This window comes from Crocuta crocuta, unplaced genomic scaffold (genome assembly GCF_008692635.1).
Source record: "Crocuta crocuta isolate KB4526 unplaced genomic scaffold, BGI_CrCroc_1.0 scaffold50, whole genome shotgun sequence".
NCBI classification, from domain to species: Eukaryota; Metazoa; Chordata; class Mammalia; order Carnivora; family Hyaenidae; genus Crocuta; species Crocuta crocuta.
Window position 1 is genome coordinate 6,305,415 of NW_027527428.1, and position 11,599 is coordinate 6,317,013.

Consider the following 11,599-nt stretch of genomic DNA (forward strand, 5'->3'; position numbering starts at 1 on the left):
CCACCTCTCCATGCCAACATCTCAGGGCGGGGGCGGGGGGATGCTCTCAGTCTCACACCCGTGAGTGTGTCGATAGCTGTGGCCTTTTCACAGATGCCTTTCGTCAGGTTGAGGACCTTCCTTCTATTCCTCCCTTGTTGAGAGTTCGTATCATGGAATGGCATCGGATGCCTGAAAGTTTTCCTTGTCTACTGAGACGACCGCGTGATTTTTTTTTGTCTGGAAGTGATGTCTCATGTTAGCAAATGTTCTATGTTACGGGGCGCCTGGGGGGCTCGGTCGGCTGAGTGTCCAACCTCCGCTCAAGTCACGATCTCACAGTTTGTGAGTTCGAGCCCCGCACCAGGCTTTGTGCTGACAAGGCAGAGCCTGCTTGGGATTCTCTCCCGTCCTCTCCTCTCTGCCTCTGTCGCTCATTCAAAATAAATAAACCAACTTTTAAAAAGCCCGGATTTTTGAACACTTGTTTCCACGTCTCTGCCACTCGTCAGGTGAGGACACAGCCTGCAGGAAACAGAGATGCCCCAAGAAAAGTGAAGTATTTTATTCTCTTGCTTTTTTTTTTTTGAGGCTTTGCGAAACTAATCATAGAGGGTTTCTGGGATGCTATTGAACGAGCGATTTGTTTACATTATTCCAAGGGAATCCAAACAAAGAAACAAACAACAAAAACCTCTCCTGTGTTCTCTTTGCTCATTGTCCTGCAGTCTCAGACCAGTATCCTTGAGAAGATCTCGCATCACGACCTGCAGAAATTTGGCAGCCTCGTGTCGGCTGTGATCACCAAGTCCTGGCCAAGGAGCAAAGGGCAAGCCGTGGATGACCTGGACGACGTTTTAAAGCACCTACTCACGTGGCCGGACGTCAAGCATCTCTTCAAGTTGTACGGTATGTCCGTGGCGGGTACTGGATGCGTCTGCTCCCGTCTGCTTGTGTCTTCCTGACCCACGGGCTGGGGGACAGAGCATTGGACCCGATGCTCAGGGTGGGCTGATGGACCAAGGAAGCAGACGCGAGAGAGGACCCCAGGGGGCCTCGGGGTATCTCCCTGAACGCCCACTGTGCCCCAGCCTCAGCGCCCACGTAGGACCCTTGAAACAGATCCCCGTTCTTCAGATGAGGAAACTGAAGCGGGGGGCGGGGGGGGTCTGTCATGTGACTTACCCAAGGTCTCAAAGATAAATACCAAGAACTAAAATTCATACCCAAGTGTGTCTGGCTCTAAAAACAACTCTGTGATTCTGAGATCAGTGTCAGTGTCCCAGCCAATACTGACGACTTTTAACGAGAAACTAAATACTGTCGATTTCTCCTGTCCCCACCCCCATGCCCCGAGTGTTTTGTGACCAAAGAGGGGGAGGTATGTATCGCCCAAAAAAAATATCCTATTCAAGTGTATGTGTGAGTCATTAGATTCAGACGCAGGGGAAAGGCGCTGAATTTGGGACTAAAAATCCCAGTAAGAGAATTCGGAGTCTGTGTTATGACAGGTGATGGGAAGAGACTGGCAAGGAAGTGTCGCTGGGATAACACGGGGTCATTGATGCGGGATTTTTATGTTCCTTGTTGAAAGTTACTCACTCGGAAAGATTACATTTGTGTCTTTTAAAATTAATGGGCACTTTTAGGGGTGTCTGGGTCGCTCAGTCGCTTAAGCTCTGACTTCGGCTCAGGTCATGACCTCACGGTTCGTGGGTTTGAGCCCTGCATTGAGCTCTGTGCTGACAGCTGGGAGCCTGGAGCTGCTTCAGATTCTGTCTCCCTCTCACTCTGTCCCTCCCCGGCTTGCTCTCCCTCAAAAATAAATACATACGTTTTAAAAAATAAAAAGAAGTTCTGCCCGCTCAATTGATCTTCAAATTCAGATTCACATTTTTGCAAGAGAGCCCACATGGGCGAACATCAGATCCGCACATTGATGTCTGTCCGTGAAACCCGCCCCTGAAAACGCCCTGGGTCGCCTCGCTGGGTGCCCGCGTAGCCCTGGTGCAGCCCCCCGTTCTCTGCGCGGATTCTCAAGGTGCCCGCTTAAAGGAGATAGTCATTCAAGAAAGATCCTCAGCACTAGCTGAAGGGGTCACAGGGTTTAACAGCCAGAGAAGCGCGGCTCTTCTGGTCAAGTCCCGTGTGTCAGCAGCCCCCTCTATGAGCAGGGTCATTCGGGACACCTTCCAGGCAAAACAGAATCGAGCTAAGGGAGAGAAGCGCATCTGGGGACGCAGGGTGACCTTTGCTTGTCGTGTGTGCAGGCGGGCAGAGCAGCAAGGAGGCCGTCGGGCGGCCCCGGGCTGCACGGACTCGGGCCGGCGGGGTGGGGGCATCAGACGCAGGCACCTGCTGTTTTAACTCCATTCCCGTCAACCTGCTCAGAGACCGATGAGAAGGTGTTAGCCAACATGACAGAGGATGGCAAGAAGCTGCTGGCCGTCGCCGACTCCGTGTTCACCAAGGTCACCGGGGACCTCCTGACGGGCGCCGTTCTGGTCGGGCAGCTGGAGCTCATCACGAAGCACAGCAGTCAGTTCCTTGACATCTGGCAGCTAAGTGAGTATGGGAGCGCCATCCCGCCTTCCCGTTCGTGGGCCAGGAGTGCGTGGGTCCGTCCGTGTATTTTGTGGAGGGGGCGACCCTCGACCACGACGAGTGTTTCTCCCCGTCAGTAAGTTGAGAGGACGGTTTCTGATCGTCAGGAAAACGGCAGGAACGTGATCAATGAGCCGGTGGAGTGCCCTGCTTGTCTCCTCCAGGCTGGGCTCACGGGCCTGTGGACAGCGTGGCTGTGCACGTAGCAGCCACCTCGCCCCTCCCCGTGGCTGTGAACTCAGACCGTCCTCAAAGGGGGCGGCAGAGGGGCGCCTGGGGGACGCAGTCGGTTGAGCGTCCGACTTTAGCTCAAGTCACGATCTTTCGGTTCGTGGGTTCGAGCCCCGCGTCGGCTCTGTGCTGACGGCTTGGAGCCTGGAGCCCGCTTTGGATTCTGCCTCTCCCTGTCTCTTTACCCCTCCCCTGCTCATGCTCTGTTTCTTTCTGTGTCAAAAATAAATGTTAAAAGAATTTTTTTAAACAAAGGGAGCTGGCAGAGCTGGGCTGCCACGGAAAAGGACACGCCTGCTCCTTCTATAGGATTCCTTCTGTTTTCCAGAGAGAAAGCGCCTTTCGCCCGAAGAGAAAAAGCACGACATGAAGGAAGTGCTGGACTGGAGGAAGGAGGAGCTGAAGTTTCTGAAGAAAGAGAAGAAGTGTGTCCACAGCCTCCTGAAGCTGTGCGGGGAGGTGAAGCACCTGGTGAAAGGTGACGCTCTGGAGGGCCCACGTGGACGCGAGGGAGGGTCCCTGGGGGAGTTGGGGGAGACCTGACGCATGCGGCAGAGTCTACCTTGGACGGGAGGCGTTGCGCGATGTGTCCATTTTTAACCGAGTCCCACGTGCCGCCTTGGTTGTTCTGCTGTGTATTCCTGTACCTCCGCACCACGCGCCCGAATACCCCTGTGGCCGCCCAGGCTGGTGTTAGCCGCTGCGGGAGATGGGGGCTGAGCCTGTGTCCCCGCCCGCACGCCCTGCACGCCCCTTCCAGTCTCCCTGTCTCCCAGTACGCCTGGTTCCATTCGGACGTTCGGGGTTCAGCCAGCACAACTATAGGTCCACCGGCTGCCACTGCGCCAGCCATCACCGCACCGTCCACCACTGCATCTGACCATCGTTACTCTGGGTGTCTTGCACGGGCTTTTCTCTCAAATTAAGATTCTCGTCTTGGCCTGTGCTTTGTTTTCAGTTCAGCCCCCGGCTCTACCCACTGTTTGAATCTCCTCACAGGACAATCCGTTTGATCTTCTGGAAGGATTTCCCCCTCACTGGAGGGCGGGGGATACAGTCTTCTTCCTTCGCTGCTCTGGAGGTTTCCTTTGTGCTCCCCCCAGTCAGATCTGTTTCCTGGACCCCGTAACTCCTTGTCTCCTGCTGCTGTGTTTTAGTGGGATGAGTTCTCTGTCCCCTCCCTGTGCCCACCCTGATCTGTCATCTGTCCCCTCCCCCATGCCCACACTGATCTGTGATCTGTCTCCTCCCCACTGCTCACCCATCTGTGATCTTCCCTCCCGTCGCGCCCCCCAACCCAACCCTCCTGGAATCTTGCACATTGAGGATATCTGCCCTCAGGCCAGAGTAACCATTGTGCCGGGTGCAGACTCACAGAGGGGAGACCCTGCGAGATCTTGGATGCTCGCTCCACAGTCCCTGTCGCTGTGGACAATCAGATGTGACTCTGACTCCTGGTCTGTCTCTCTCTCTCGAAGCTCTGGACATCTTTTCGGCCCCACTCTTCGGAAATTTCGTAGTGCCACGCCTAGGTCGGGGTTGACTCCCCATCCATCGCACTGGGCATACTTAGATTTCCCTAATCTAGAAATCCACGTCCTTGACTCCTGGGAAATTCGAGTGCGCCGTCCCACTGGTACTTCTGCGCTCGAGGGAACACACCTCGTCGGGTCCCGGCCCTCCCGCGGCGGCCGTGTAGCTTCCGTGAATCTCCTCTTCTATTTTCTGTCTCTGGTTTTTGCTCTGCTTTCTGAGAAATGCTGGCACCTTGACATCCAACCTTAACGTTTCTCATCTCAGTCGTCACACTGATTGACAAGAATTCCTTTTAGTTTTCTCTAACCAACCCTTTTTTGTGCTACGCGCTCTCGCTCACAGTTACAGTGTCTTTCAGAGATTATTGTCATTTTCAGTTTAGAGGTTCAGCCCCAGGGTCTCCTGTTTCCTCCGAGTCGTCCTTATATAGATGTTTTTGTGTCTCTTTCGCGTTAAAGCTGTGCCCTGCGTGTCTGGGAATTCTTCCGTCTGTACGAGGGGGCCTAGCAAGCCGACTGTAGCCCCTGAGGGCGGTGCGGCTGGGCCTCTGGTGGGCACGTCAGGTCCTGTCCCAGGGGCTGGTCGGACCAGCGTGGGGGGCGCAGGCCCAGCTGCCGGGGTCCTGGGGGAGGAGAGACGGACGGGGCCGGAACACCGTCCGCATCTGGTCCTATTTCGGGGTCGCGCTCCTACCTCCTCTCCCCCGCTGCCCGTGGCGTGTGTCCCTCCTCTTACGGCTCCCCCGTCATCTTCCCGAGGGAGGACACGTGTCCGGCACACTTGGCTCTCCTAAGCGCCTTCCCCGCCAGCAGCAGGCGATGGCAGGGGTGGGGAGGGCCGGGCGGCCTGCTGTCTAGGACGGGGCGGGCGTGAGGATCAGACTCTCCAGCTGGGCCTCCTCACTTCTCCCTTCCTCCAACGACCCTGCGACTGGTGTGTATGCCGCTAGCCTCCCTGCTGTGGGCTGGCGGTCCACACCTTGGGGCCCAACTCGGCCTTGACCATGGCTCCAGGGCTGCTTTTCAATCCTCCTCCCCTCCCCAGACTGTGATCCTTTCCCCTCTTCCTGGTCTAGCTGGTTTGTGACTTTTCCAAGACCTGTCTGTTGTGGCACTNCCACACTGTCACGTGCACCCAGAAGTGCCTAGAAGGGACCATGCTTCCTTTGTTGTGAAAATTCATGAACAAGCCATTTGCGGGGTGACCGAGGGGTCCTCACTGAGGAAAAATGCAGCAAATGTGTTCGTGTGAGTTATCTTTCGAGTGGCCAGGACGGTAAATATGGGGAAAATAAAACAGTATCGTGAGTAGAGGTCTGACCCCTGACGTTTCTTTGTCGTTTCCAAGTGGATCTGGAAGAGGTGACTGGAAAACACGCGGAAGACCTCGACAGTAAACGTCTGAGTGACGCCGTGACAGTGAGGCTGTCCCCCACCTCCCCGCACACGAAGAGGACGACATACTACAACCTGAGCCCCGAAGTCCAGGAGATGGCCGAAAAGATGGACTGGCTGAAGGACAGCCACATCTTCCGCGCCTTCTGGGCGGAAGCCGCGGAGGAGCTGAGCGAGCCTGAGGAGGAGCCGAGCGAGCCTGAGGAGGAGCCGGGCCAGCAAGCACTGCAGCCTGAGGAAGCGTATCAGTGCCTGTACTGCCCCTGTTTCCAGAGATATCTGGAGCTCTACGAGAATCTGAAGTCGGGAGAGGTCACCTTTCAGGAGGTCAACGACCTCTTCAGCGACTTTGTGAATAAATACAACAACCTCACTTTCGAGCTCCAGCTCATGTGCGCCTTGGACAGCAGGGACCAGAGAGGCTGGATCCAGGGCCGCGTGGGGCAGATCAGGGAGTACCACCACCTGCACCAGGCTGTCAGCGCGGCCAAGGTCATCCTGAAGGTCAAGGAGAATTTGGGCCTGACTGGTGACTTCAGTGTTCTACATACTTTGTTAAACTTTGTAAGTTATTTGCCAGGGACCCTTGGGGTAGGGGTCCAAGAAGTTGTGTGGGTGGGGGGGTGTCTCATAGGCTCTCTGGGTTCTGGAAGCCAGACGGGATGCTGTCACAGCCCCCCCAGGAGCTCTGGATTGCATCTCACCTGATGGCCGATCGTGCCGAGGGCTTCCTTTCCACCTTTGTTTATAAACAGTGTGAGTGCTGCTGGCGAGGCAGCGTTTTCCCGGGTCGGCACGAGGCTCGAGACCTTGGAACGGGCCGTGCCCCTGTTTCCGTAGCCAGGGATTTGGAAAGAGTGGTCTGGTCTCGTCGGGCTGGAGGGGGGCTGGTGGGGGGCTGGAAGGGCAAAAGAGGGGCTCGCTTCGCGCAGCTCTGTTCGGGGCCCCTGCGGCAGGCACAGAGCGGCCCGCAGCCGGCTATTTCTGCTACAGGTGAGACGTGGTGTGTTCCTTCAGAGGAGCGTTTCCAGGGTCTCCCGTGGCCTGTGGTATAATATCGACGCTTGCGATGGTGATTAAGCTTTAGCACAAAATTGCGACGAAGGCAGGCGCAAGCTTGAATCCCAGCAGCGTGCTCCTGAGTGAGTCGCTGCTCCGGGGCTTCATGTCCTTACCTGTAACATAGGAAGCAGCCATTCGCACCTGGCAGTGTTTCTTACAGAAGTCGCGTAGCAGAACGCCAGGCATAGAGCAGGGGCAGTGCCTGTACGCCGATTCCAGGGTCAGCGGTGGGTGTGCCAGGGTCTCTGGGACGGGCCGGATGCGCCTGCCTTTGGCTCCCGCCAGCCCAGGAAGGGCGGGCGTGGGGCCTCCGGGAGGGTCGATGGGTCCCCGTCCCGTGCCCAATAGAGCCTTGTCTCGCAGACGGACAACTTCGACCAGTTTCGCCACGAGAAGCTGGACCGGATCAGCAAGCAGCTTATCCAGGCCAAAAAGCTGCTGCAGGACGTCACGGAGCCCCGGCGCCAGTGCCTGAGCGAGCTGTCCCAGAGGAAGGAGTTCATCAGCTGGGTCCAGGAGGCGCTCGGAGGTACGGCTGCGCGCTGACGTTGCACGTGGCGTGTGGAGGGAGCGTTCAGGTGGCTCGCGGAGGGGGAGGGGTCCTAAACTTACAGGCAGCCCCTCCCCTTGCTCGCGCATGTGCGAGCCCGCCTCGCTCAGGTTGACGTGCGGCGTTTGCTGCAGTGACTGTCCTCGGGGTTTATTCCAGGGCAGGTGTTTCTTACTACTATTTCCCCCACTCTGGATGCTTGCTGTGAGCCATGGGGGGTCATTTTCTTACAAATCTTGCTCCCTTTAGCTTTTCCCTACGCTTGATTTTAGCTATACAAGGTAAGCCCTTGTCCGCAGAGAGTTTGGATTACGTCAACTCGTTGGTTTTCTGCATGTTTCTTTTTCGGCTGGGGGCTTGGCAGCCTATTTTGTCTTGTGCCTCGGGTGCCTTTGGCAGAGGGGTGCACAGAGGGGAGGAGGCGGGGTACAGATGAGAGGTGAAGGAAACGAGAGAGGGGAGGCGGCTCTGATGTGCCGCGGGGAGACTGTCTCTCATCCAGAGCTGCCATGCTTTCAACCGTGGGCTGCCTGGACGCACATCCTCTGATTTGTAAGGAGCCCCAAAAGAGTATCTGCATTTCTTTACAGTTAGCTGTCGGCACGGTATTTACCGGCTGAGCCCATGTCTTTTTGTACAAGACGCTGGTGGCACGTGGATTAAATAAAGCGAAGTGCACAGAAGCCTCGAGTGGTGCCTGGGTGTGGCCATGGTTCCGCAAGGCCAAGTGCTGACCCCTGTGTCCATGTCCGTGGCCAAAGGAAGGTCGCTCCGGATTTGTATGACAACTAGGAAGTAGATCAGAAAGACCCAGGGGCGCCTGGGTGGCTTAGCCGGTTAAGCCTCTGACTTCAGCTCAGGTCATGATCTCACGGTTTATGAGTTCGAGCCCCGCGTCGGGCTCTGTGCTGACAGCTTAGAGCNGAAAGACCCAGAACTGCAGGAGCACTTGTTCACCCCCCACTGAGGACTCGTGCTCAGGGTCAGCGTGCCGGGTTCACGGAGCAGCCCCGCGCTCACTGGTCCGTCCTTGCCCCCAGGCATCAATGAGCTGAAGGTGTTTGTGGACCTGGCTTCCATCTCCGCGGGGGAGAACGACATCGACGTGGACAGGGTGGCCTGCTTCCATGACGCCGTGCAGGGCTATGCGCCGCTGCTATATAAGCTGGACATGGGCGCGGGATTTGACGAGTTCGTGACCCACCTCGGGGAGCTGTGGCGGGCTCTGGAGAATGACCCATACCTGCCTCATAAGCTGGTGAGTCTTGCTTCGGGCTTCATCCGAGAAGATGGAGCTGCGTGGGGGGTTGCTCGGTGCCACGTGGGGCGGGACTGTGAATTAATCTGAACGACACGGGTTTATGGTTTAAAATGATTTTTTGAGGGGAGGGGAGGCCCCTGGGTGGCTCAGTTGGCTGAGCATCCAACTTCGGCTCAGGTCATGATCTCGCGGTTCGTGAGTTCTGTGCTGACAGCTCAGAGCCTGAAGCTGCTTCCCATTCTGAGTCTCCGTCTCTCCCTGCCCCTCCCCTGCTCACGCTCTGTCTCTCTGTCTCAAAAATAAATAAAACGTTAAAAAGTTTTTAATTAAAAAAAAGAAAAGAAGAATGAACATGGTAGTTTAAGAGAAGCACGTGCACCTGGGTTCGAGCAGGCCCACACCGCATCACGTGGCTGGCGTGCCGAGGCCACGTCTAGCCAGCGACAGCCACGGAGGGTGAGGGAGGAAAGGAGAGACAGAATGACCAGGTGGAGGCGTCTCCGTTTCTGCTGCTGGAAACTTACTCGTGAACAAAAAAAATCTGGCCTGGATTCTCCTTCGTGTTTCCGGTTGGACTTGGGGTCCCCAGAAGTACACTTAGAACGTAAGGCCACAGTGCCCTTGCTCCACCCAGCGTCACCCCTGCTGGCGGCCCGGCAGAACGAAGCCTCCACACGGCCCCGTCCACGTGCCCCCCGCGTGCGAGCCAGGGCAGCAGCCACTGGTGGCGACACGGACTCACGCCCGCTACAAAGAGGGCAATGCTGTGGGGCAGCGACCGGGGAGGGAGGCAGGGGAGAGGGCAACGGGCGAGGAAAGCGGTACGTGGGGGGGGGGAGGGGCTGACCACCAGGAGAGCAGCGGAGGAGGAGGAGCCACCGCAAGAAGGGAGAGAAGGTTTCCGTCCTGTCCCAACAGTGTGACTCAGCCAGGAACCTGGAGTGGCTGAAGACCGTGAAGGAAAGCCACGGTTCTGTGGAGCTCTCGTCCCTGTCTCTGGCAACGGCCATCAACGACAAAGGCGTCTATGTCATCAGGGCCCCCACAGGGGGCCAGAAGGTGAGCCGCCCCACGTCCCCGCGCAGCTGCAGTGACCTGCACGGGCTGCTGTCGTCAGGGGGGTGCGGGATTCTACCTCCAGGAAACCACCCTCTGCCGCGGCACTTCTCCACAGATCTGCCCAGACACGGTTCTACAGTTATCCCTCCCCGAGAGCCACGGAGGCCGTGAGGAGACGCGGGACTTCTCTCTGGAAGAGCTCAAGGAGCTTTTGAACAAGCTCATGCTGATGTCTGGCAAGAAGGACCACAGCAATGTCCAAGTAGAGGTATTTTCCAAGGTGAGGACTCCGAGTGCCCGGTGGCCAGACAGAGTCAGAGGGTCTGGGCTTGCGTGAAGTCGTAGGAGGCCTTTAAACCCGGGCTGGGGGGGGGGCGGGGCTGCGGGAGGCAGGAGCCCGAGTTCAAGACGCCGAGAGACGTCTGAGCTACGATACGTCCGTTGGGTCGGTTATCCCGTCGAAGGTGTGTCCACACAGCCGGCGGGTGGGTCCCAGAAACAGACTTCTGTTGCTTCGGTTGCTGTAAATCAGCAAGAACCCCAAAATACCGGAAGATCTTAGACAATAGTTCTCGGTCGGAATCGAAGTAAATGTGTCGACAAAGGGGTCTTCGTGTACGTAACGGCCTCTGGACTCTATCAGGGTCCGAGGCCACATGGCGAGGCCCGGAAACGCCTGAACCCGGTGGCAGCTCTGCACGAGGGGTCCGCGGCCGTCACCTCTGACGCGGCCCCTGCTTCCGTCCGCCACAGGTGTTCTCCAACGTGCAGAGGCTGGTGCAGGCCTTCATCCGCCTGTACTCCGCCGGGAACATGCTCTTCAGGACCTGGACGGCACTGGTGTTCTGCTCCCCGCGGCACGGCGTCTCCGTCCAGATGGAGTTCCACTTGGAGCCGCCGGTCCGGCTCAGGGGCGGCGGGGAGGCGTCGGAGCTGCTGGAGGCCGTCAGCAGGCAGCTGGAGCACTTCCTGGGCCGCTGGGAGGCTTTCGTGGCCGAAAAGCGGGCCAAGCACTTTTATCTCAACTACTACACGGCCGAGCAGCTGGTGTTCCTGAGCACGGAGCTCAGGAAGCCGACGCCCAGCGACGCCGCCCTCACCATGCTGTCCTTCATCAAAGGCAACTGCACCCTGAAGGACGTGGCCAGGGCCCTCCAGGACCCCGGCGGGGACGCTGCCCGGCACCAGGAGAGGACGCGGATTCAGGGAGTGCAGGCGGCCCTCCTGCGGGAGCTGAGCCTGGCGGGCAAGCTGAGGGCCATCCTGGAGCAGTCGATGGCCTGCATGAGCGCCTTGCTGCCCCACTGCCTGGACCTGGAGGCGCTCGGCCGCTGCCTGGCCCTGCTGGGGTGGATGCGCGGCCGTCCCGTGGAGCGCCGCCTGCCCAAAGGCCTGCACGTGGGCCGGCCCAACCTCATCGTCTGCGGCCACTCCGAGGTGCTGCCGGCCGCGCTGGCCGTCTACATGCACACCCCGCAGCAGCCGCTGCCCACCTTCGACGAGGTGCTGCTCTGCACGCCGGGAACCACGTTCGAGGAGGTGGCGCTGCTCTTGCGCCGCTGCCTGACGCCGGGCTCCCGCGGGCAGGGCGTCTACAGCCTGCTGTATGCGGACCTGCTGAGCTACGAGGTGGCCAGCCAGGCCGAGGCGCTCTTCCTGAGCCTGTGCTCACAGCCGCACCGCGCGGACTTCCAGCTGGTGATGGTGTGCGACAGCGCGCGGGAGCACTGCCACCTGCCCTCCGCCTTCAGCCAGCACAAGGTCCCGGTCACCCCCCAGGCGCCCCTGCAGGACATCCAGGCCTACCTGGCGCAGCATTTCCAGGTCCCCCTGGACATTCAGTCGGCTGCCGACGTGTTCCGGGACCGGATGTGTGTGGGCATCGTGGCATCCGAGCGAGCGGGCGTTGGTAATGGCTGCTTC

At 58.3% G+C, this 11,599-nt stretch overlaps 1 protein-coding gene across 2 annotated transcripts in view; it reads left to right on the plus strand.

The window, feature by feature from the left end:
• The window catches only part of RNF213 (ring finger protein 213), a 103,082-nt gene that overhangs the window by 43,468 nt on the left and 48,015 nt on the right, over positions 1-11,599 (plus strand). For both annotated transcript variants that reach the window (XM_077755262.1, XM_077755267.1), the window contains 9 exons: positions 708-888; positions 2,371-2,544; positions 3,143-3,292; positions 5,698-6,308; positions 7,170-7,335; positions 8,397-8,614; positions 9,536-9,676; positions 9,792-9,956; positions 10,430-11,585. In XM_077755262.1, coding sequence (XP_077611388.1) covers positions 708-888; positions 2,371-2,544; positions 3,143-3,292; positions 5,698-6,308; positions 7,170-7,335; positions 8,397-8,614; positions 9,536-9,676; positions 9,792-9,956; positions 10,430-11,585 — 2,962 coding nt within the window. The remainder of the gene's footprint in view (positions 1-707; positions 889-2,370; positions 2,545-3,142; positions 3,293-5,697; positions 6,309-7,169; positions 7,336-8,396; positions 8,615-9,535; positions 9,677-9,791; positions 9,957-10,429; positions 11,586-11,599) is intronic.